This window comes from Dromaius novaehollandiae, chromosome 11, assembly GCF_036370855.1.
Source record: "Dromaius novaehollandiae isolate bDroNov1 chromosome 11, bDroNov1.hap1, whole genome shotgun sequence".
NCBI lineage: Eukaryota > Metazoa > Chordata > Aves > Casuariiformes > Dromaiidae > Dromaius > Dromaius novaehollandiae.
In genome coordinates this window covers 3686446-3712395 of record NC_088108.1, presented here as the reverse complement: position 1 = coordinate 3712395, position 25950 = coordinate 3686446, and the positions used below count along the sequence as shown (strand labels likewise).

At 50.3% G+C, this 25950-nt stretch overlaps 1 protein-coding gene across 6 annotated transcripts in view; it reads left to right on the top strand.

The window, feature by feature from the left end:
• Positions 1–25169, top strand: part of LOC112983309 (Krueppel-like factor 5) — a 38257-nt gene extending 13088 nt beyond the window's left edge. For 3 of the 6 annotated variants that reach the window (XM_064518065.1, XM_064518067.1, XM_064518066.1), the window contains exons 2-6: positions 7710–7754; positions 8594–8674; positions 11121–12024; positions 16682–16741; positions 20477–25169. In XM_064518065.1, coding sequence (XP_064374135.1) covers positions 7710–7754; positions 8594–8674; positions 11121–12024; positions 16682–16741; positions 20477–20655 — 1269 coding nt within the window. In that variant the 3' untranslated portion in view covers positions 20656–25169. The remainder of the gene's footprint in view (positions 1–7709; positions 7755–8593; positions 8675–11120; positions 12025–16681; positions 16742–20476) is intronic. The other 3 variants (XM_026100353.2, XM_026100344.2, XM_026100333.2) reach the window with 1 other exon arrangement.
• Positions 25170–25950: the final 781 nt, after the last annotated feature.

Genomic DNA, 25950 nt, shown 5'->3' with positions numbered 1-25950 from the left:
ACTCAGGTAATTCAAACAAAAGGCAGAAGAGAGTCTTCTTTTCCTCCAGAATAAACCTCCAGAGCAGTGTGGCTCAGGAACTGAGCCACTTAGGAGCTCCCAGCAGGAAGCTGGGGAAAACGCTTAACTCAGTGGCCTTGTCTTGCTCCAGAAAGTCCCTTTCAAGTGGAAAGGTGTGAAAGCTTCAAGATGGAAAGCTGGCAGAGTAAATCACCTCTGGCGGTCTTCCCATGGACTCCAAAGAGAGCCTGCACAGAGAGTTCAGCTTAGATACTCACTTTACAGGTGGCAAAAATTAGTGAAGATGTATCTTGCCCCATTGCATGTAATGCAGACACAGCTGAATGCTTTGAAGACAGTGCTGGCTTCTTGGAGTTGCTCTTAACTTCTTTGGGAGCCTGTGATGAGCGAGCAGAAGACTCCAGCTGGGCCCTTCTGCAGGGCAGCAGCCCTCGTACATAAGCATAGGGTACCGCTCTGCTGCCCGCGATGGTGCTCTGGTTGTTTACAGCAGCCAAACTTTTGGCCCTGCGTGACTGTGTGTACTTGAAAGGAGAGTCCTGGTGGTTCCTTTGCTAATCCCTTTTTGCAGAGAGTTCCAGAAGACATGAGGAACAAACAGAAAATAACGTCGATTGAGGTCAATATCAAAACTGAATGATCAGAGAAACAAATATTTACTCAGGTCAATATTTAACTAGAGAGACAATAAATGCTGATATTGAACCAAATCTGTATATAAATACAGTCTATTTATAACGTGTCCCCTTCAGGGGGTACTGCCAGGTACTTGCCATGGTTTTTGATTGATGATTTTCCTCCCTATTGTTTGCTGATTCCCTTGGAGGCTGGAGTTTCATGCAGGTGCACGTATGAGAAACAGGCTGTACGGCGTAATCCCAAGGCCCGGGCAACAGGCGCAATCATTGCCCCCATGTGTGTGCTTGGGGAGGGTCACTTGGCTGAAGCAAGGGCTGCCTTTGCACCTGGAGCAGGTGCCCTCCCTTTCCCCATGGGTAGCCGTGCCCACGAGCTCCCTTGCCCTGAACCTCCATGTTGCAAATACCGCCCACACAGGGGTCATGTTGCTGGCTGATCTGCAAGGGGGAGGCTGGCATCTTCCTTGTACCCCCCTTCCCTCTCCCGAAAGCTCTTTGCCTCTCTGGGTTTGTGCAGTGACTAGCAGAGCAGGGTCCTCTTGGATGTCTTCCCCAGATATTGCCATGGCCAGGGCTCACTGAGCAAGAGCCTGAGACCCAGCTGGGGTCTGGGGAGCATCAGGCTTCAGACTCAGGCTTGCTGTGCTCCCAGTATTGCAGAGTGGGGCTGAGGCCAGATGGAGGCTGGCACAGGGCTTGAGGCCGCCGAGTGCAGAGAACCGAAGAAACTCCTTCCCCCCAACCCCTCCCTCTAGCAACTTAACAAGCTCGTTCCCTGTTTAGCAAACATTGATTTCTCTCCATGTTCCCTGGTGCTGCCTGTGTGGTGACAACATTTGATGTTTCTATGGCGGTTTGTTATTTATCAACTTCAGATTAGAAAGCGTTTAATCATGGGAAAGACATGTCCCGCCTACTGTCTTGGCTACTTGCAATGCCAGCACTGTTCTAACGATGTTCTTGGTTAATCACTAGCAAAATGGCATGATTAGCTGAAGCATCAGTTTTACTGTGTCCTCCCAAGAAATGGTTGTCCGAGACACTCTGTGTATTGATCAATGCCCTGGTAACTTCTCAGCCTGCCTTTGGCCAAATCTGCATGAGGGATGGTGGTTTCCAAGGCAGTAGGTTCCTGCAGCATTTGTGAAAATTGGCAGATGGGTAGAGGAGAAAGGCTCCTGTTGATGCTTTGCTATTAGCCATAGGAGAATCCACTCAGCAGAGATCTACTGGAACCAGGGCTTCATAAACTACTTTCTTCATCAAGCAACTGGTTTTCAGGGCTGGGTTTGTAATGATTTCATGGTGCTGGGCACTTCTCTGTAAATAAATCTTCCTCCAGCTGAGGTTATTTTGCCCTTTGTGGAATTTCAGTCTCAAGGTTCCAAGTTCGAATCCTAACTGTGCTGAATGTAGTGCAAATGCTCTCTTTCCTGCTGCCCTGTGGGACTGAAATCTGTGTTTGACAGCCTTGTTTTCAGTGGACAAAGTGCTCGTTCCAACCCCTTTCCTTTTTCTTGCTTTCTTTGCTTTCTTGCTTTTTTGCTTTCCTTCTTCTGGCATGTGGCAAAGACCCTTCCCATGGAGCAGGCCAGAAACAGGTACTTTGATTTTGAGGGGAAAAAAACACAGGAATTCAGTGCTTTTATTCTGTTGAAAGCTATTCTTATTTGTTTTCCCTTTCTGGCCAAACCAAAAATCACAGTTTGGAGGAGACGCTTCCCCATGTTCCAAATTCACAGATGTTTTTGCTGATGTGTGCTTTTCCTGTATGTCCCCTTCTTTCACTTTTTTTTTTTTTGCTCCACTGCCTGAGCTACTGACTCCCTTTACAGTCCCTGGAGCCCTTGTCAATGCAGTTGGTGGAGTCTGGGGCATGTGCTTCTCCAGACTGTCATATCTCATCCTTGTCTCCAGGGACTGCAATGACTGGATTGCTAATGACTATAGTGGAAGCAGGGCCCCTGTACCCACTGAAGAGCTGGTTGCTTTTAAACTGGAAGGCGCTGGAGGCTTCTTCCAAAGAGCCACAGTGGAGTGTCTCTTGCTGCTGTACTGAGCTCCATGGCTAAGAGGCAGGTTAAGCCCTTCCTAGAAAGGCAAGAAAATGGTTAACTCCTTGCCTGTGGTTGGCAGGCAGGGAGGAAATGATGGACTGAGTACTCCCGGTCATTCCCTTCTCATGTGAGCCGCCCAGCGCATAGCAGAGCCCACCGCAGTGTCCTCAGCTGCCCTTTCTTGAACAGTCCCTCTGCCAAAGGTGGAGTCCTGCCGTGAGGACCTGCTCCTGGGGATGGGTGAGGAGTCTGCAAAGAACATGCATCTGTGGGGTTTCCTCCTGGCTATGGCCAGCTTAACCCTGAATTGCTTCCTTGTGTATTTGTGCTGCTTAATAGGGCAGGCCTTGAAAGCAGCTGTCTGGCACAGAAGGGCTGAGGCAGAAAAGAGTTTTGTTCATCTTCTGGGTGGGGTGATGTTGGCTCCTGCCTCTCCAGTTCCCAAAATAGGGCTGCTTCAGCCCTCCCCTCCTTTCTCACCTGTACGAGGCTGGACCATCACTTTCAAGCTCAAATGTTACCTGTGAAAGAGTTTGGCAGAAGCAGATAGGTGTTTCTGAAGGTATTTTGTCCTATTCCAGCTGATGGGCATGAGAAGGCACAGCTCTTATCCCCAAAGCCCTTTTGGCTCTGACCTGAAAATTTCACGTTAAAACATCTCCTCATAAGCAGGCCTAGGCAGCACATGTGAGACCAGTGGTTCTCCAGGGATGGCTGGTAGTTCTCAGTGTCCTCGGCCCGATTGGCACCCATCCTTTCAAGGCCATATGGCTCCATGGGTTATCAAGGCCTTGCGAGGAACACCCTCTCATTTAGAAGCAAATCCCAGAATATGGGTGCCCAAAAGTGGGAAAACTGAATCCAGAGAGTTGATTTTGATGGTTCATTGGGGGAGGCAGAGAGGCCTCAGCCCATTTCTAGCCCTGGTTGGTCCAACCGGCTGGTCTATAAAATGTGTGAATGATTCTGAACTTGGAAGGCAAGATGAGGATTTACCACAGTGCTGATTAATTGGAGAAATGCTAATGGTTAGGGTGAAGGCAAGCGATTGAGGAGAAGAAACTGCACACACTGATTAAAAACAAGCAGGCAGCAGCAGGGAAGAGAAGGATGTTGAGTTAAAACAGGGCACAGGCTGATGCTGAACTCACAAAAGCCAGACAAATACTGTTTTGGGCTGTGGAGATAATTATTCCCCATTGCTTGGTGCTAGAGGACTGTGGCCTGTTTTCAGCACTGAACTTGGAGAAAGAGTTCAGGCCAGGGTGGGAAATGTGTGAAGAGACCAGGTCCTTAGCCCTCTGTTGAAATGTGGAGGGAATCCACTCTGGAGAAGAGAGGGATGCAGGAGATTTTCAAGCACGCTGCAGGAGGTGTGGGGAAGGATAACGGAGATTTAAGTCAGGTCCTGCCAAAATCTTTCTGCCTTGGAGGATGGCTAAGCACAAGAACGAGCTAGCCAGAGGGGGATTGCAGAGGTCATCGCTGAGGAGTCCCTGGGGACCCACCTGCTAGGGATGGCCAGGGGGCATGGGATCATGTGCCTCAGAAGGCAACACAGTAGAGGGTCCCGTGGGATGCCACAAGTCCTCTGTTCGTAGGAGTATGGCAGTGGTGTGATACTGAGAACTTGACCCTCAGAGGGGCTGAGTCATGGCTGGATCCACCTTGCAGTGCTGCCTGACTACTGTAGGGAAGCATGGCCTGGCTGAGCCTGACGGGCTTGGCCAATGCAGCTCTGAGGCTGTTCATGTGGGAAAGCTTCTCCTGTCCTTGCTCTTGTAGACGCCACGGGCACCTCTGGCCCATGGCACAAGGGGTTTCTTGTTTGTCTGAAGGACTGTGGCTGAAGAGCTTCTGGAGGAGGTGGCTGTCCAACTGGGCTCTTGCCCAACCTCTGTCTCAAAGCAGGGCTGACTTCAAAGCCAGATCTGTCCATCTGTGCCCTTTCCTGTTTTTGCCCATGGGCCCGTGGTAGGGCTGTGGGTGGCTGCTGCGGCCCAGGGGAGCCTGGGGAAGGAGGCACTTCCTGGGAGCTGTGTCACGGGCCTCTCTGCACCAGGGGACGTGTGTTGGGCTCCGCAGCAGCATTTGTGTTGCACAGCTGGTGGGGTGGTCTGTCCTGCACACACAGCATGTGACTGCCTCTTTTCTTTCTCCCCAGAGTAGGTGTCCTCATTTTTAAGCTTGCCTTGTCTCTTTCGATGAGTTTTCTTCTCTGGAGAAAGTCTGCTTTACCTCTGCCTTGCGAGAAATGGTTGTGGAGACCAAAGAAGTAGATGCACGTCCTGAGGAGTCTCAGGAAGCAACCCCTTCTCTCCCAAGCTACTATTAGGCAGAGGAGAGGGACAGTGTCTGAGGCCCCAGTCATGCAGCTGAACACGGCCTCTGCCCAGTCCTGCATGTGCTGGATGTGGCAATAGCCTGGGCAGAGGCTGCGTTCAGCTGCATGACTGGGGCCTGTGCTGGGGAGGGGGTGTCAAGACGCTAGGGGTTTGGCACAGCCCCAGTCTTGGGGGTGCAGCAGGTCTCTCAGTCTTCGTACTGTGCCTGAAAGCCTTCTCTAGAAAGCTTGTGTTTCTCAGCTATCTTTTTCCCTTTCTCAGCTATCTTTTTACCTGGGAAAAACCAAGCATTTACCAAACTTTGCAGCCAGATTGAGCTGCTACCTACATTGCCCAAGAGGACGTCCTCCCCAGCTGAGCTCCAAACACTTCGGCAGATCCCTCTCTGCCTCTTGGCAAGGATTAAGAAATAAAAACAGAGACTTGTTGTGCAAGCTGGGAACCAGGTCCCCACTCCTCCAGCGGGTTGCTCTATCCCTCCTCCCACCTGCCGTCAGGGCAAGTGCTGTTCAAGAGGAAACAAAGAAAGAAAAAACCCCATGTTAGTAAACTGAAGGAAGATGATGTCATTGCAAAGCCAGGCTCTGTTCCTACCTCCAGACAGGAGGAAAATGGAGCTTTTTTTTTTTTTTTTTTTTTTTTTTTTTTTTTTTTTTTTTCCCTTTCCCCTGTGCTAACTGCCTCAGGCCTGGCTCTTGAACACTGTGTACCAAACTAACCTTCAATACAGGGAAGCCACTGATAAATAGCGTGCCTCACTGCTATTTTCAGACTCCCCGTGCTCTCCACAACCCAGCCTACTACAGCAAATACATGTTACCCAGGTCAATATGGAGGGAATAGAGGCAGGAAGCCCTTCAAGTGACTTGACAGCAGCCATACCTACCCATAGGAGCTCGTGTTTTCTTGGCTTATGCTCCAGGGGCTGATCCAACCCCCTTTTGTTGTTAGCTCTGCATGGCATAGTTTGGGAAAACCAAGCTCAAACCGTCAGGGCAGATGAAGGCATGATCCCTGCACATCTAGGGCAGCCAGGGTCATCTCTTGGTGCACTCAGCACAGATAGCACAGATAGCCCATGTTTTCCATGATCTTGCACTTCCAGCACTTCATGGCTTTTCTCATAGATCAAACCAGAAAGGGAAAAAGGGTGCAGGAAAGGAGATGGTAGGAGCGAATTTCTGCTCACCAGCTCCTTTCCCAGATCTGCTGTCCCCTTTGCTTCTGTCTCCAGCTTGCACAGTTTGAGCCCCAGAGCCAGAGAGGCCCAGGGCTTGTTGGGGGCTGTGGAGGCTGTATCAGCACCGGGAGGCTGGGCAGGGGTCCCAGTTAGCTCCTGCCTGTGTTCCCACTATGGAAAAGGTCTTGGGGAGCTGGCAAACACAGTGATCTGCTACCACTATTTTTCCTACACCTCAACTGCGAACTGTACAAACCACCCCCGCAAGACACGCGCATTTCCCTGCACACATGGACGCAGAGATCTCCTAGGTTTGCTTTGGCCTTTCCCCCACTTCCTGCAGGAGAGGCACGTTTTTGCCTGTCACTGCTGCCCAGAAATCGCGTTTGAGACATTTCTGACCTGTGGCAAGGCAGGACTGTGGGTCCCCCTGCCCCGCCGCTCCCGCCAACACCCAGCTCCAGGCGCTCTCTGAATGGCCTTCAAAACCCAATTTTCCTTTCTGCATGCAAAACTTTGCAAAGCACAACTCTGCCAACGGCTCTAGGGAAAACAAATGTAAACTGATTCCAAGTGCACTGAAACGCCGTCGGGTTGGAATGTATTTCTGAGCAACAGGAAGCGAAAAAGGCACCAAACCGAGGTGGGGGGGGGGCGATTGCTGCCCACAAGGTAACCACTTTTTAGGGACTTCGTAATGCTGGAAATTGTTTTCTGTAGATGTACTCTACCCTTAGCCAGTGAAGGCCTTAAAGGGGAAAAAAAAATCTCCATTGCAGCGCTCATGCCAGCCTGGCACCGTGGTGTTTGCTTTGTGGCTCTGCAAGTACCACTTCGGAAGGGGCAGAAGCTCTCCCTGCCGAGCCCTGCCCAGACCGCGGGTGTGCGAGACACGTGGGCAGTGCACCCACGCACCCGCCTCGCGCGATGGGCCCTGCAGGGGATGGTCACCCACGAGGGGCCTGGGCCTGCGCAGGCTGCCAGGGTGCCAGGCCGGGGACAAACATGGCGGCCGCTGCGCCCCGCCCACAGCGAGTCCCGCCCACCGCGAGCCCCGCCCACAAGGCCCATCCCCGCCCAGGAGGGGCCGGCCCCGCCCCTGGTGCGCCCCCCACGCTGTCGCTCCTCCGGGGCTGCAGGGGTCAGCGCGGCGCTTCTGGGCGGGGAGGCGCTCTGGCCTGGTGCTGCCTAGCAACCGTCGCCAGGCGACCAGTGGCCTCGGTGGCCTGGGGGATGCTGCAGGCCCGGCGGGCAGGTGGGAGGGAGGTGGGCGATGGCGATAGCGGGGCGGTGGCCCCAGGCTGGCTGGGCTGTTTGAGGCGGGCTGGCCTCTGCGAGGCTGGGGGGAGGTGCATTCCTCTGCGCCCCATGGGGTGCCGGCAGGACCTGTGTGGGAGCTGGGGCGGAGGTGCCCGCTGTCCCCGAGCTGACGTGCCTCCCTGTTAACCCAGTTGTGTTTACTCCACAGCTTCACCCCATGAGGATGGAACAGCGAATGCCGCTCATTCTAGAGGTGAAGAGCTTTCCTCACTATTTCCTCATCTGCGTGTTTCTGCCCCACCTCCTAAAGCTATCTTAGAGCCTGCATGCAATTCCTCTGGGACCCCTCCACCCGCCCCTCTCGGTGGAGGACATGCAGCAGTCCCCTGAGGACCCAGATAGTGTGACAAGGACACGCTGACATCCCCACTCACTCCTTGAGTCCCCACACTGCCACCCAGGGTGGACTCCTCCCACTCAGCTGTCGGTGTCTTCATCTGTGCTAGCTGCCCTAGGCACCGGTGTGTACGTATCTCCTTTAAGCCAAGATCAGTTGCTCTTGAGCCTGCATTAACTCTGCCCGCTGGATCAACATAAACTGTAAAAAGAGCCCTAAGTGACAGCTCAGAGACACCTGCATTCAGGACAGTCAAGCTGGATCCCAACCAGGCATGTCAGGAAAGCACCTAGTACTTAGTCATCCCAGCTATTGTGCCAGAGTTGATTTTTGGGTAAAGCAGTGGGTGGGAGCTGCTTAGACAAGTGGCTTGGTATTTGATATTTGCTCAACACCTAGCACAAGCAGTGCCAGAGCTGGCTAGGGTTGCCAGGAATTCCCGGGCCACAAACAAAGAGAGTGCCCCTTCCTCCCTCTTCAAAGCATGCTGTGGCCCTTGGGGTCATGTCGTAACTCTAACTCATAAAGCAGCATTATGACAATCTGCATTCCACCAGGCTGGGTCCTTCACCTTCCTGGCCTGGCCCTACACTAGCCAGTAGGTCTACAGCTAAGGTCAGGGCTGGTAGCCTTTCCTGTGAAATCCCATTGCTCGCTGTCCTGACCCGTTACACCTTAACACCCCCTTTCCCCAGGAACCTGGGGCTGCTCAGGATCAGGAGAAGTGGATTTATCAGGCTTCACTGGAATGGCAGGAAGGAGACGTTGCTGTGCAGGTAGGGGTGGTTACTAGAGAAAAGGAAACTGGGAGACACTGGACAGGGACTGATGGTACACGGGGGCAGGTAGTGGTAGTAGGCAGACGGGGTCATCTGGCTGAGAATGCAGTTTGGGAGCTGCAGTTAGGGCCCTCTATACCTTTCTACGTCCGTACGCCTGTCTGGCCACCTGCTGTGTAAGGACCTAATGGAGGTGTGGGGGAGACCTTCCCTGGGAACTGAAGGTGAGAAACTTAAATGTCAGAGATAAGGGAACTCTAGAAGTAAAAGGTATACACCACCTTCCCCCTCCCCCCACTCCTAGCAAGTGGGCCATTTCATTGCTCAGGTATGTGTGGCATTCAGAGCCTCAGGTACTATCTAGCAGCAAGCTGACTCCCAAGGGTAAAAATAATGTGCCAGTGTGAGTGCATAGTGCAGGAAGAGGCGGGAGTTTGCAGGGTTCAGCTCCAAGGCTGTGGTGTGGTTCTCCCTATGGTTCTCCCTTCAGGAAGAACCCAGGCTGGAAATGGTGGAGTGGGCGAGGGGAGGGTAAATCAGGAGTTCAAATCTAAATGACTCCCTGAAATGTTTCTGGACCAATTCCTGAGACCCATGCTGAGAGTATGTGACACTCTACCCCATCTCTCCCCGACACTAGCTCTAGGATGTGCTTGGGATGTCTGATCCAGGGTTTCCTCACTGCAGCACTGGGTAGGTGTTGCTGGAGGCAGCACTGCTTTGAGCAGAGGCAGTTAGGTTAGGATGTGACAGAAGCTGTGTGCACCAGCACATTAGCCATCCTCCTCCACTATGGGTTTCTTTCATGAGAGCAGGGAGGTTTCAGGGCTCCCCGAATGCGGATGGCATGCAGAGTGCACCAGATGGGGGTGCCTGAACCTCCTGGTTAGGATGGAGGTACTAGAGATGGTGGGGCAGTGTGAATAGTGTAGGGTTGGGAGCTTCAGCATAGCTGTTGACCCCCAATGCAGTATAGGGTTCACAGCACAGTGTGTACACACAGTGCAGTGAGTACCATCTCAAAGGTACAGTCCCAGTGCGGTGTGCTCAGTTCCAGTGCAATGTGTACAGCCCTGCTGCAGTATAGCACTTCCAAGCTCAGCTGCTCTGGGCTTGGTGCACCTTGCAGACACTACCCCTATCGAAGAGGTAGTATTTGGCATGTACCTGTGACTGGGTGGAAGCCAGCTTACCCAGGCATTGCCAGTGTGGCTTGTAGAGGTGCAAAGGCTCTCTGAATTAGCTGGAAGCACATGTGATGTGTTTCATTGGGAAGGGTGAGGAAAGTGATTTGGCTCCAGTCCAGCTTTGTGAAGAGCACTGAAGTTGCAGCAGGGATGACTTTGGCCCATTGCACTCCAGTAGCGTAGTTCAGAGCTGCAAAACCTTCAGCTCAAGTGTGCTGGGTGTGGGGTGAGATCAGCTTGCTCTCCTGAAGTGCGCTGCAGGCTCTGCCAGGGAAACCAGGTGGTTTTGCCAGCTCCTCTACATATGAATGTGTCTACAAGGGCTTTCCAATGAGCTTGACACATGGATAACCACATAATTAAAGGCTGTAGCTTTATAGAGGACTATTAGCAGTGGTATCTCTAACCACAAAGAGCAGAACTTGAGTCATCAAATGCCAGGGGATGAATTTCCTAGAGGATTGCTCCATCAGGCTGCCGAGTTATTGGGCCTGGATCCAGTGGGATGCCACATCAGACATGAACCGGGAGAGAAAGATAGCTGACAAGTGGTGATAGCCTCAGCTAAAGCTCTTGTTAGCTTGGAGAACCTAGACTGGTAAAAAGGACCCTACAAAACTAGAACTAAACCAAAGATTAGATAAGAGCTGGGTAATATGCCTACCAGTCTCCATTTTAGACTTACAGTTCATTGAATTATTGCCCAAATCACTTCAGTTGCTATGGCTGCAGCCCAAGATACTCTCAATTAATTAAAGATGTTGCCCACCTTAGTCTTAGAATAAAATGTAATACTCCTTGGGCTCCTGAGTTAATAGCAGACCAGAGTCAGTATTTCTAAGGTGGACTGCAGACCCAGCTCCAAACATGTTCAAAACATGAGGGTGACTGGACCAAGATTTCTGATTTCATCTCATTTCTAGTATTAAATTCTCATTGGTATGACTGAAATATTGTACCAAAAGCTTGGCTTTCTATCAGGCTCTATCTTTCTCATAATTGTATCCTCTTGACTAGCTTTGGTACCAATGCAGACAGGTAGGAGGGAAGGGGGACAGGAGACAGATCGAGCAATTCACCCCAGGGGAATCTGTGGCTGAGTCAGAGACAGAATCTAGGTCTCTCCCACCTGTGACTCCTGGGCCATCCTTGCTGCTCTCTCAGTGTCTCTCTAGTTTAAGTACTTGTTGAACTCCCACCACTAGTGTGTAAAGCTCACTTCTCACAAATTCTCTCTTCTGTATCTGTCACCATAGGCACGGTCTGAAATGGATAAGTATCTTTCAAACCAGGTGCCACCCATTTCAATGATACCAGACAAGAAATACCGCCGGGAGAGTGCCTCAGTGGTGGATGAGTTCTTCTCAACAGAGAAGCCAACTTCTACACCGTACAGTGTGAACATCAATGTGATTCTGCCAGACACGACACACCTGCGCACTGGACTTTACAGGCCACCCAAACCTATGACGCCATTCCCCCAGATCAAAACAGAGCCTGGCACGAGTTTTGCCCAGCCCTGCTCTTCCACCTCTGGCTCCACACAGACCCTGCCTGATTTCACCAGCGTCTTCAGCATGCCCCAGTCAGTGGCAGTGAACAACATCTTCATCAAGCAGGAGATGCCCTCCGACATCCCCTTATCTACCAGCCCACAGCAAGCCCAGCTTTATCAGATGCCTCTTGGCAATGGAAGCGCCGACATTACCACTATGACACCGTCCTCCAACAGCACCACAGCCATCAACTCTCTCAGCGGTGTCACCATGTCCACAGGTAACGCCATGTCCAGTGTGCTCCACAGACCTGTTCAGCCAGGAGGGCCAGTTAAGCAGTACCCGCATGTGTCCCAAGGACAGGGAAACTTCAACATCACAGGGCAGTTTTACCCTGTTCCAGGAGTGAGCCTGCCCCCCTCGCCCCCCAACTCACAGCCTGGCAGTCCAGAAAATCAACCAGAGCTCATCAACACCATCTCTCCCCCACCATCCTATGAAGCCACTTTTGGACTGAAGCTGGTCCAGTCATCCCAGGTCCCCCCAATCCCCAATGGCCTTGGGACCCTCTCCCAAGGGCACATTATCATGCAGCCCCCCAAATACAACAGACGCAACAACCCTGAGCTGGAGAAAAGGAGGATCCATCACTGCGATTACCCAGGTATGGTCATGGCTGCTGTATTGGCTTGGTTTTGGGGTCTCTTCTTGACACACTGAGACTGGGGGCTATCTTGGGCCTCCCCATGAGTTTAAGCAGAATTGACTTTGTCTATCTGCATGACAAAGGGAGATATGGAGCAGTGCGGAGAGTCCCAGGGAAGTGGGGTTCCTTCTGCCACCAATGGAGTAAAAAAAAAAAGAGGCTGATCCTGTCTATGCTGGCTGATGCCCTTTCCCCCCACCCCTTTCTCTTTTCCCTTCCCACCATGCAGCAGCAAGCCTGACTCTGAGAGGCAGAGAGCTCCAACAAAGCAGGGGAATGCTCCTGAAAATCTGCTGCCCTAGACAGCTGCCTGTTTTGCTCAGACCTTGCCTATCCCTGTACAGCTGTGTGGTCCCTCTGTGCTCTCCACTGGTGAAACCATGCTGTCTTTCTGACTGACCTTTCCTTTCCCACTCTCCCATTAGGAGTGGCAAACCATCTAGCAATTTCCATAAGCAGCCTTTCCAATCTCTTTGTGGAGCCTGAACTCTCCTTTCCAAAGAGACTAGTGAGCTGACTATCTCTGAGTCATAATTCAGCAACTTCATGTACCGAATGAGGATGGTGTGGGAAAGGCATTCAGGATAACGTTCAGCCCAGAGCTGTGTCATGCCTACAAGACTGGTGAAACCATTCCCTTTGTGTCTCCTGATGCCAGGAGCATGTGCAGGGAGAGATCCATCCAAAGACCTGTAATGCCTTGGCACCTTGCAGGAGCAGTTATTGCAGGATTTCCTGCACTGTGCACAGGGAGCTTGTGGACCCACTGCCGAAAACTCTCATTCATGCCACACACGAGAGCTGTGTCCCTCATGAGAAACTCCAGCGACACCAGAGGGAGGGCTTGAAAATTACCAAGCACTTGTGAAGGGACACAGACGTCCTGCTTCCTGGGCCAAGCCCCCAACCATCAAACTATTGGGGATTAGCAGAAAACTTTCCCATGGGGACTATGTGAATTGGGGAGGTCATTTCCTAACTGCCTCCTGCAAGATTTATTTGCTCCTTCCGTGGCACAAGAATGGCTATAAAAGGTCAGCCCAGAGGCCTGTCTAGCCCAGATCCTGTCTCCAGCAATGACCAAGGAAGTATATAAGAATAGGGTATATTTAGAGAGATCTTTCCCTGCTTGCACATTCCCAGCTTTTGGCCGCCTTCAGGTTAGGGACTTTCTGAGCCAGAAGCTGCACCCATGTTTTTGTGGTTAACAGCTTGTCCTGCATTTTTTACCTTGTGCTGGTCACTGTGGGAAACAGAATATTGGTGTAAATGAACCACTGCTCTGAGACAGACTGGCAGTTCCTCTGCTTTTGTCAGAACAAGAGTCACATCCCTCAGGATGCATTACCAGGGCAAAGCTTGCCTGTTTTCAACAGGATTTTGGCCTGCACAGTAAGGCAGGACCACATATGTCATGCAGAAAACCTGCACTGAATAAACACTGCGTGGCTCCAGGTAGTGTGTACGTGCAGAGACAGTGGAGGGCTTCTCTAATCCTTTCTCTGAGGTTCAAACAGAGGTTAAACCAGTCAGCACTGATGGCAGGGAAAGCAGTCCTTATTGAGGTGGTCTGAGTGAGGAGGTGACAGGAGGCATGTCGGATTCACACCAGTAACTGCATGAACAGAGGAGACCTGTTTCCAAAGTCCTGATCCAGTTTTCCAAGTGGTGGCCCCAATACTTCCTTGCATGAGCTCAGCCATGTTCTGCTCTGGCTTCTCTGTGCTACTCCCTCTGGGTCTGAGCAGCCGTTCGGAAAGTGCTCTGGGTCGCTCTGATAGCTTCTGTTCAATGCCCAGCAGGGAGGCAATCTTTCACCTCATGCATGCTCATGTCTCTCCTGAGCTCTCTGGTATGAAAGACCTCTGAGGCTTCAGAGCATTAGAAGTAAAATTGAGGGAGGGAAAAGCATAGGGCTGGACTAGGGAGCTGTAAGGAGAGAGACTGCAAGCCAGGTTGGCCTCTCTGGGAGGATGAGGGGAGAAGAAAGGGGTAATCCCCACACCTTGGTCTCTCCTTCAACAAGAGTAGGTTCTGCCATAGGTGAAGAACAGGGTTCTGCCATAGGTGAAGAATGATCATTTTGCTTTCTCTTCCTGTTGATTACCTTAGGCACAAGCCTGCTTTGCTACTTCTTAGAGCTGAACCTGTTTCAGCCATGTTATCCATTAGGAGAAAAGTGCAAATAGATATGAGTTGAAATGTAGAGGTAGACTTGAATCTTCTTCAGCACCTGTTGCCAGCAAAATCGTGTGCCAGGGAATTCCACAGACTGGTTGTGTGCCATTGTAAAAAAGACCATTTCCCTCCATGAGTTTTCAGCATTTTACCAATTGTTAGCCTTAGCTTTTCTCTGGTGCTGTGAGCTGAAAAGGGATAGTCAGTCTGGGAGGAAGAACAGAGCTATGTCCAAGTGGGATTTCTGCTCCATAAGCTGGCTACTTGCCTTCCTGCTTGGCTTGTGAGGCAGTGGGCCTCAGGGGGCCTGGGATATCATGTCTTAAAAAAGGGAGCTTCCAGAATTTGGCTGGGGAAGTACTGATCAGCCATTTTGATTTCCATGGCTGGGAGCACAGCCACTCAGAGGAGAGGGTGAGTCTCATAAATCCCTGCTGATCAGGAGCTGTTAGATCCAGCCAGGAGTTACCAGATGGCAGGGAGAGAGTTCCCTTTCAACAGAGTGAGAACATGCTCTGTTCTGGGGACATCTTTTTCTAATTGGCTTTAATACTGTATCTAAACTGGGCTCAGTAAATATAGCGTGCTCAGCCTTTGTAGCTGGGAGCAGTGACAAAACGGACCCTGGCTGCAGGTAGAAAGACAAGGTTCAGCATAGGCTTGTGTGAGCTCTGTTTTGCCTGCCTCCACCAGTGGGACATAAATTAGCTCCTACCAAGAGTCCTAAGATCCTGTCTATGCTGCTCTGAGCCATTAATGCTGTATTCCTCAGTGCTGTGCTAACACAAGCATCTTGTTGGTGTTCATGCCATGGTGTTCACTCCGCCATGGTGATCTAGTGCTGCGGCCCCAGTCCAGAGCGAGCCCCAATGCTTGCTTGAGGTTGGCTGTCCACTTTGGGCTTCTATCTCCAACAGCAGTGTAGTGTTAGGTCGTTTTAATGCCGTGAAGTCTTCATGAGCTGCCGCCAGCTGTGGCAAGGTATCTGAGGCACTGAGAGCCTTGCTGGCAGACAGGAGATTTCCTTGTGAGAAGGTTGCTGTGAGCCAAAGCTGATTAAAGACTGCTGATGGTAGGAGATATTCAGCCCATTGCTGGGGGGCCATGAATAAAAATCCACTGAGGAATACAGCTTTCCTCAGAGCTCAGGCATGTTTAGATCTGGGCTCGTCTCTCTTGGTCAAGGACCATACAGATCTTCTCTAGGGCAGTGACTGTTATTATTATCTGTGCAAATTCCAGCATGAAGGAGTACTGCTAATCAGTTACTTATGAGCACCCATACGTCAGGATGCTGAACACCATCTGCAAGCTTGGGCTTATGCTGGTAGCAACTCCAGTACTAAGAAAAAACAATACTTTGCAAGGGGCAGACAAGATAGGGAATTTCACTGGCAGCAAATAGAGAGTCTGTACCACAGAAGGAGCAGGAAAGATAGCTACCTCTCCAAGCATTTGGAGTCTGGAATCCCGAAGGTCGGGGGGGCTGAGGGGAGCTCCCTGTGCCTCCTGTGCAGGACAGGTTGGAGAGCAGAATTCGAGAAGCCTGGGAAGGAATTTGGCTGTTTCTGAATGAAATGTTGCTATTTGGAAATTCTGAAAAATGAGCAAAAAACTTCTTTAGATGACCAGGAAACACTGGAACAAAAAATATGACTATGTTACTTACCCATAAAATGCATGTTTGAATATATATGTCAAAACAAAATGAAACATGGCCATAAAAGTAGTGTGAGGAGTTTTCCTAAACTTTATCTAAGTGAAATGCACAGCAGCATGGAAATGAGGAAGTTGCGATGATTCATTTTGACATGTCTGTTGTTGAAACTTTTGTCAAAATCACGGTGTTTCTGTTTCTTTGAACAAACATCTTTGTCCGATCTTCTGAAAGCTTTATTCTGAATCTTGAAAACTGAGCTGTAACTTCTCAGCATTCCTGCTTCCTGGAACATTTACAGCTGCATCTACTGGGGCTGGGACTATTACAAAATACATCTTCCTTGAAGGCTTGCGATAGTGATATCAGTTATGTCTGGAATCCAGAAAGACAAAAAGCAGCATAACGTCAAAAACTAACGGTGGTGAATTTAATATTTTCATCCTGCCTCAATGATGTGGTCAGGGGAGGGGAGGTTTTGGAAGCTTAGGTCTGACTTTCTTTTAAGTCCCATGAACTCCTCCATTCCCAGCACAATGCACATAGGTGTCAGGATTGTGTGACAAAACACAGAGTGTAGTAAAAGTCTGTCGTATTTGGAGATCAGATGTTCTTTTGTTACTGCTGAAACAAAATTAGTATAGCCAGAATTATTTGCATACTGTTACCCAGTGTCCTTTTCATGCCTGCTCCATCCATAACCTCAAATATAAGTGTTCTAGATTAGTTTCAACAAAGGCCCCTTTTCACAGGGAAGATGTGTCTTTTATGTTTTCACAGGTTGCACAAAAGTTTATACCAAGAGCTCCCATCTCAAGGCACATCAAAGGACTCACACAGGTAAGAGCACCAAATCATCAGCAGACTCTGCCCCCCAACAGGTTTTATACTGGCCCCATTACTGCCTGTGATGGTATTGCTGAGCTGATTAGCAAAAACCTGGGGATTGATCTAGGGTGGTTATTGGGTTAAGGAGCACAGTTTGGTTAAGTTGATGTTAATGGTGAAAATCCCCAGTGCTTGCACTGGGTTATAGTGACTGTATATTGCTGTGTATGCTTGCATACCTTCTTGAGGGATGGCCTGGGATTCTGGAGATCTCTAGGAGGGTCTTGAGTCAATGGATTTGGAGGAGGAAGTGTCCCCAGATCACTCACTGTAATGTTGGGGCTCTTCCTTCCAGGTCTCCCAAATCCTAACCAGGTCTGATCCTGCTTAGCCAAGAGAGAAATTACCTAACGTGCATGTGCATGACCTCTAAAGAAAGAAGGGCTGTCCCCTTTGTGACAAGCTTTCCCTTAGGTCCCAAAAGAGACACCTCACATTCACACGGCTGCATTTTCTGGGCTCTTAGTAGAGCTGGAAGAAACCTCTTGTATCTTGTTGTGTAACAGCCGCACAGACCACTCGTATCCGGTGACTGTATGCTCGGTCAGTGCAAGCGGCGCACTAGCTGCAGAATAGATGTACAGAATGGCTGTGCCCTCATTCCCAGAGCCAAGGTGCAGTGGGCTGGCAGTGAGGAGAGAACTGCATCCCTTACTGGCATAAATATGGTCACTAACACAAAGGAATACCCACCATAACCAGCTTGCCCTGAACAAACCTAGCTCAGTGGCACTTGTGCATTCAAGCCCAGGTCTTCTCATTACGGCATTTATTATACCTGAAGCTTTATCAGATCCCCAGCTAGTCCAGGAACCATTGGTGCCCTCATAAATCTCTTTTATAGAAGGGCTGATCTTTACTGAAAGCAATTAAGCTGGCCCAGAGTTCACTTTTCTTTTTTATTAACAACGAACAAAACCCGTCCTGAGGCTGGGAATCAGTTCTCGCACTTGGCTCTGTTCTGTTTTCATCTTATCAGTTCTCCGAACAAGCCAGTAAAGAAATTTTCTTTGTGCATGAGGTACAATATTTTTTGGCAGGGCCCGGGGTAGGAGCAGGCTAGACAACAACATGGAAGGGGCAGAAGAAAGGAGCAGGAAGGACATTGTTGCAGCTCCTGAAGCTGGGTGGTGATAAGCTTTTGTCACAATAGCTTTGTCTTCAGGGCTACATTGACGCTCTCTAAAATTGAAGATCTCCTTTTCCCTTCCATTCAGACCACTGGTGTTAGTTCTGTGCCTAGAGACATATGACCTATATGAGACATTCACCATTCTTACAAGCTGCAATATAAGGTTGCATCAGGCAAACTTGGGCCATTTTTGAGTCCCCCCAAAATGCAGTCATTTTTGGGAATGTCATAGTAACTAGGCTGGAAATCCAAGTGTGATTGTCTTTTTCCACTTTATCTCCTGTAAGTGGAAAGGGCAGAGAGCCAAAGAGGATGTGACCTGAGTAGTTAGGAGGGTCAAAAGAAGGGAACACAAAATAGCAGAAAGGAAGCCAATAGTGAGCCTGCACTAAGAGCCATACTGAGAGGTGGCTCAGATGAATCAGTTGTAGATTGTCCCATGGGCAATCTCAAGGTGGCCACGTTCAGCTTATAGCCTCAGCCTCACTGAACACAGATCACCACTGCTGCAAAGGCAGGGCAGCCTGTCTGCAACTCTGAATTCTTGCCAAATAAGAGCGCTTGATGCTGATTTAGCTCCATCACTTGAAGGGTTAATAATGCCATTGCTCTAGATTCCTTGCCTGATGGGAGCTGGGCTGAGAAGTACATGATCTCTAAGATCTTTTCTTGCGGTTTGCCTGTTGCTATGGGCTGGGCTGTATTCATCTCCTGGAGACACCATTCATTTCCTGGGTGCCATTGTGAGATTAAATATATAACCCGATGGCTGCTCACCCACCTCCCAGGGGCTAGGAATGCCAGTCTGGCTCCTTTGTTTGAGCTTGCCCTGCCGTGCTGTCCTGGGAGATGGAGCCAGCTTGTGGGACAATGGAAAGCATTTTGTTTCTATCCTGGAGATCAACCTGTTATTGTTTGAAACTAAAGGGCCTTGGTAAGGTTGACCCAGCCAGGTGACCTGGCTGGGACAATGTCTGTGGCTGAGCAGAGCAAATCCTGCCTTTGTCTTAGCATGCTAACACAGATGATGACAAACCCCCAGAGATCCCCAGCATACCGTAAAATATCCAGCGTGCGGCTTGTAAATTGACTTTAAGTTCTGTATTTACCTGAGTCATAAAAATACATAAAAATACAGCTCTCTTCTCCCCACAGTGCAGAGACCAGGAGCTTTCTGGGGAGCAGGATGTGGTCTCAGTGCCCTGTGTGCTCCAGGTTCACGTGTCTGTGCTCTCAAACCCTGGAATATTTTGTAGGGTGCACGTGGGGCATTGCAGATCTTGCCATGGCTGTAAGATTTCTGTTTCCTGTGCAAATCTGCAGCCTGTCTAGCACAGGGGCAGGGGGAGGAGGAACATGCCAGTGCACAACACACATGCCTGTGCATGCATGGTGCATGTGTACGTGCACTCATGCTGTGATGGTGCGCTCAGCAATTGGCCAACGAAATGGTAAATATTTGAGGTCGGGAAAGTCAGCACATTCCCTGAACTCTGCCTGCTTGTTCAGGCTGTTAAGAGCGAGGGCTAATATTTGAGAGTACCACACCCATGCACGGAGAGGGCTGCAGCCAGGGTTCAGCTCCACAGTGTGGGCATGCAAGGAGTTGGAAGCGGGCACAGTCTTTCCAGCCCAGTTACCAGCTGGCTGAGAAGCTGCACAATGTTATTGATTTCAGTTTGGGGATAGGTGTGTATAGTGGGGGGGAGGGGAGGGTGGAAGCACTACGTCACCCAAATGCTCTGAAGGAAACACCAGATTTTGTGTACACCAAGCTATTGCAGGGCTGAACTTTGAGGCAGAGTGAATTAGATGGTGGGTTCAAAAATGCAAGGTTCTGAGAAAATTCAAACGGCTTAATCTCCTTCTTTCTCATGATGACCCCTCCACAAATTAGTAGCAAATTTTTCCATAGAAATTTTTGGCTTTTTAGTTAAAAAAAAAAAAAAAAAAACTCAGAAAAGTTTCTACCCAGAAATGCTCCAAAATCCAACAGGAACTTGAACAGCACTGGGGAAACTGGCAGGAGTGAGCATGCCAGCCTTCAGAATTGGTAGCCCTCTAAGAAGGATGTAGTCTGAAAAGAGGCAGTTAGTAGATATCAAGCCTAGAAAGCAAGGGGCAAGGAGTAGATGAACAAGACCAGGCTGCCACAACTGCTCAACAATTTATGGTCTCTCTGTGGCAACTGACTGCGTTCAGCCTTTCAGCTAACCCTAATGAGAAAATGAACCCTGGTAGCATAAAGCATCAGCGTGGTCAAGTACTTTATTCTGCAGCTGGGCAGCCCTAGTACGGGTGGTGCTGGAGGAGACCTCCGAACAGAGAGCAGGCATTCCTTAGCCCTCAGTAACCTGAGTGCTTTTTACCCAGCAACCAGCCCACAGATGGATGTCCATCTCGTAAGAGATCTCCCAGCTCTCAGAAGGACTTCTGAGATGAAGGGATGGGTGTTTGGGAGGCTCCTGGCTGGGCAGATGCGTGTTTTTGCAGGTCCTAGCTCTTGCACGCTGTGGCTGCACAGCCTGTGACTGACCTGTGGCTCTTTTCCGCAGGGGAGAAGCCCTACAAGTGCACATGGGAAGGCTGTGACTGGCGCTTCGCCCGCTCTGACGAGCTGACCCGGCACTACCGGAAGCACACAGGTGCCAAACCCTTCAAGTGCTTAGCCTGCGGCCGGTGCTTCTCCCGCTCAGACCATCTGGCTCTCCACATGAAGCGGCACCAGAATTAGGAGCTGCCTCATTCACCACCTCTCCTCTAGGAGCAGCTGGAACACTTTCTTTTCTGAGCGACCTCTCCTCTTCTTGTACATAGGAACAAAACCATGCTGTGATCAACCAGCAGGGCAGGGGCAGTGGGCATGCCCCCTCCACAAGCCCTGTCCCCATTATTTCTCGTTTTAAAAACATATTCATTAAAAAAGAATAATAATTACAGACTGATCTTGTGACAAGCCTCCCTGCAGCACTAGGTAGATGGGCCCTGGATTTCAAAGTGCTTTCTTCCAGCAAATCTGCTATTTATTTGTCACTCAGGAGCAACTGTCATTCATGTCTCAAGCTCTTTGGGATGTTTTTTCCCTTTTCAGGGCAGTGTTTTTGGTGAGGACAGGGAGGGTTGTGACAGGTTGTTAGACTGGCTATGCATGAGAGGTCTCACTTCAAGCTGTCAGTGCAATCCTCTTGGACTGGTCCATGGCATGGCCATGGATGTGGCACCTGTGACATTTGTTAACAAGATCACATGCCCAGCGCTGTTTGGGTTGACAGTCCCAATCTCTGTGGGGGCACAGAAGAATGGGCGTATGAAATACCCACCTGACACGCCTTCAGTCAAGGGACGGCACAAAAGCAGATGACAAAAGCCATCATCTAAGTCCCGTTGATTCCACCTGTGGTTTTCTGGCAGCCAGCTCACTGGGGGCTGTGAATATCTGCCCTACTTGGCCAGGTTTTCCGGTTGTGTCCTTAGCATTTCTGCTTCCAAGATGAATTTTGACTTCAGGTGTCTCTGGGAGGACCAGGGTGGTTTTGGAGCCAAGCAGGAGACTGCAAAAACCCACCTATAAAGCTCTGGTTTCCCAGAATGCAATGTGCCTTTCTCCAAAACGCACTGTGTAGGTTCCGCTCATGCCTTGAACACACACACACACACAAGGAACCAGTCATTGCCAATCACATTGGTCTTTTGCTGTTGTTGTTCCACCACGTTCAGACAGAAAGGAGACAAAAAAAAGCATCTTCAAAACAAATTCTGATAAATCCTGCTGTTCAGACTGTAATCGTGTTACCTACCTCACAGGTTCACAGCCTTGGGCTCTGTAAAGCACCTTCCCTCATCTTCCTTATGGTGCCGTGATGCATGGGGCACATCATCTATTCTTCAAAGCCTACCAGGGGTTAAACTTAGCAGAACAAGAACTAGGCCATGCCAATTTAAACAGCAGCAGTGTAGGTAATAAATAAATCAGGAACAAATAATGGGCCTGGTGTGTTCAACAGAATATTGATTTTTTCCCCCTTCTCTTTTATTCTTCCTTGAACAAATGTAAGTAACATTCAGACTGTGACGAGTGTTTGCAAAATGAACTGAAAGGCCTCACTGAACCACGGCATCTTCAGGCAGTGGAAATTCAAAGGGCTCCAGCCCCCCACCCCCTCCACTATTGCCTAACTGTACATTAGCTGAAAACTCCGGCAACGTTCCTGATCGCCCTTTGCCTTGGATGAATAAAACTGATCACACCTGCAGCGAACGCAGCCAGTCTGGCATGACAAGACCGGAGGGAAGAGCAGAATTTGGGATGTGTGCGTGCATTACAGGCTTTGGGATTACACGCCTGGTACTGGAGGTGCAGAGCTGTGGTGAGATGCCCATGGGGCCTGTTGTGTTGTGCAAGAGCCGAGCTGTTCTCCGTGAAGCGTTGTTTAATCTTCCTGCCTACCTAATCCATGTGGAGGGGGAGAGGAGGGGTGAACTAAGGCCATGATTCAGACCCCAGCTACACTGAATTCCTGGAATCTGACTTGAGTGACTTCCCATGGCAGTGCCTGGAAAAGGTTTTCCAGACCTCAGTTCTGAGGCCATGACCAGCTCTTAAGTTCATGCCTTGGCATGCTGAGCTCTGCTCCTTTCTTGGTCTCAGAGCTTCAGGCTTTCTTGCTTGGTTGAGTGCCCGTCTGACTGGCTGGGAAACTCTGGTGCCCTTGACCTTCCACGGGGTTTGATGCCAGCACCCTCTTGATGCTGATTAATAGCAGCCATATTTAGACATGGACTGGAGAGTCTGGCTCATAAATGAGATTCTCCTAAGTGTAACCACAACAGACAAGGCCTGACCCCATGCATGAAGCTTTGGATGTCCCCCACGTCCTTTCTCCAGCTCTTCTTTTATCATCACATGCCTGCACAGCTCCCTGGGGGTCAGCAGGTGCCCTGTGCCCTGTGCACTGTAACAAATGCGGTCTTTTGCCGTGTACCTTGTCGACTGGCGGGGCTGGGGGTCCTTGTGTGCCCTGGGGACTCAATCCCCTTCAGGGCACAGAGCAAGGCCTTCCTGTGCTGCTGCTGTAAACTGGGCTCCTTCTTTCTCCTACCTCATCTCTGAGGTCAGGCTAATCCTAACAAATGGGTAAGCCATCTAGTGCCATCTCCCCGCTAAATGCAGAGTGGGTTTTAAGTGATGCATGGCCTGAAGCCCTTACGCTGCATGCAGATGCTGCCAGTTTTGCCTTAGTAAGGCACTTGCCTCTGTTTAGAGGCCGTAACCCACAGAGCAGAGTCTAGAGAGGGTCAGGGCAGACAGGGAGAGTGTCTTATGGAAGAAAATCCCTTTCAAGAGTGGTGGCTGTTCTGAGCGTATGTGCATGCGGCGCAGACACACACGCACACACACACACGCGTGCACACACACACACGCGTACACACACACACACACACACACACACACACACACACACACACTCCCCTTTCTTTCTCAGGTAGGCTTAGCTCACATCGTAGGAATTTCAGGGTAACACTGCAGATGCCTCAGCCAGGTGCAGCCAGTGTCTCCAGGAAGTTCAGGCTGGTTCAGTGGTGTTGGTGGGAACCCAGAGCAGCCGTGCCGGGACCTGCTGGGCCCCACCCAGGCATCGCTGGCGCACGCTCAGCCACTCTGCGGGTGCAGCGTGTTGCAAATGTGAGCCTCTGCTCACCAAGCGTGGGGCACCAGAATCTGCTCCGTCCCCTATGGGAGCTGTATCACGGTGAGCCGTATGGGTAGAGCGGTCCCCGCGTTCCTGCAAAATACAGCCTTAGGGCAGGAAGAGGTTGTCAGCTGGTGCCTCTTGCACTCACCTGCACCTGGAGTGGCTGAATGTCCTGACGCTGTGAGCTGGAGACCAAAAGCCAAGGGCCACAAGCTGTGTCCCATGTTCCTTGGCGAGGCGTGAGGAGGGACTGCTCAAGGAGCACTTTGTGGCTGGGAGATGTGGCTCCTGGGAGGCTCAGCCGTAGCCTCCTTTGCTCACCCGCACCCAGGGTGCCACTCCAGCCTTCCCGCCAGGCTTTGGGCAAACGGTCGACACAGTCACCACATGTGCCATTGGGCCAGTTGTGGGGTTATCCCACGCCCTTGGCCCTGTCAGAGGGGCCTTGTCTTCCCCCCCCGCCATAGCTCTTCTCCCTTATGCTATTTTTCTTCTCCTGTGCTGCGGTGTGCTGACAAGGTCCACAGCCTGGGCACAGCCTGTTCACTAAAGTACAGTAAAATCCCCCAAACCCAACAGGCAGCTTTAAATCTGTTTCTTAGGGGAATTTTGAATAATTTTCCTAATGCTTTTTTCCCCATAGAAAAAATGTACCTGCTCATCGTCACCTCGACACCTATATATATATAGTATGTATATTTGCATTTGAAATTATTTGCGGGGGGAGAAGTGTCTTAAAAAACACTCCAATCCAGTACTGCTTCCCATACGTCACTTCTGGTCTGCATACAAAATGCCGACATGCAAATGTTTTACTAGCTCAAAGGCAGCGCTCCAAAGAAAATGTTTGAAACAAAACCACAGGCCTTAGCTTTTTTTTCTTTTTTCCCCCTTTATTTTTTTGTGTCCACAGGAAATGGACAGCTTCTATCACTGCATTTCACCGATGTTTTCAATGGTCAAGTGCAGCTATTTGCTCCTGAGCCCCGTAAGACAACTGGGGGAGATGAGGAGTGATGCTGACAGGGCAAAGCCCCTCTGTCCTTTGGGAGACAGCTCAGAGCCAAAGACATAGGTAGGGATGTGCTAACCACAGCGGAACGAAGGTCCGTCTATCTCCTGTCCTCATTTGTGGGCCTTTAGGTGCCAGGGCCATTGGAGAAGGTTTGCAAGCACACTAGAAGACTTGTCCTTGGCGGGCGCACTGCAAGGTCTCCTGTGCTTTGTGCAGAACAAACGGGGGTGACTTACCCGACCTTTCGTCAGCAGGGAGAGACGGGAGACGGTCTCGTTGTCTCTGCTGAGCCTGTATCATAGCAGAGGAATCTGTGTAAATAGGAAAGCATTGTATCGCTTATCCGGTTTGTATGTGGATTGAAAGTGATTGTTTATTGTCTAAGACAAATACAACGTGAAAAAAATTGGGACATGGAAAACTTGGGTGGAAGGTTTATTTTCTGGTGATGTTTTTGTTTGTTACATAACCCCTCCCCACAAAGCTCCCTTACGATTATTAATCTATCTAATATTTTGTAATAAAATTTTATTACATGGAGACTTGGTATTGCTTCTGCTCCCGCCCATTGCAGGTGCTGTTCTTGCCCGCGCTAGCTGCTGCCCTTCGTGGCTCGGCGTTGCTGGGGCTGTGCCGGACACGCAGGGGCTCAGGAACCTGAAGATAAAGCGACCGGGTGCTGCTGGGCTGTGGTTTGGCCAGGCAAGCTGATCTCTACCCAGCAGAGATGGGAAGGCACACGTGTGTGTGCGTGTGTGTGTGTGTGTGTGTGTGTGTTCCTGAATGTGGGTTATACAAGCTTAAGAAAAACAAAGCTTTTTTTTTTAATTAGATTGGATTAAGAAACTGAGTATCCAAGTGCAGCAAGGAACTGTGCGCCGCATAAACCTGGAGCACCAGGCAATGTTATGCTGTGGCCTAGGCTGACGCTCCAGGGGATACTGAGCCCTCCTTCAAACTAATTTTACAATGCTGTGAAGGGAAAAAGTGGGGACAGGACATGCTTTCTTATCTCCACGATGAGCTATCTCATTGCCTGATGCACAACACACGTCACTTCTGTATTTACTTACTGTACGCTCCCATTTTTTGCCCTGGAAGGCAAAATATAGAAAGGCAGTTAGAGGGTTAAAGAGCAGCTTCCCCTAAACCCCAGACTGTGACCCAGTATCAGGCTGGGAATGGGTGTGCTGAGTGCACAGATCAGGGCAGATCTGAAACAATTTCTTTTTTCCTTTTCGCTCTCTCTCCCTCGCTCCCCTCGTCCCAGGCCAGGGACCAGCCAGCTCCCGTGCGCACATGCGCGCACACACACACGCGC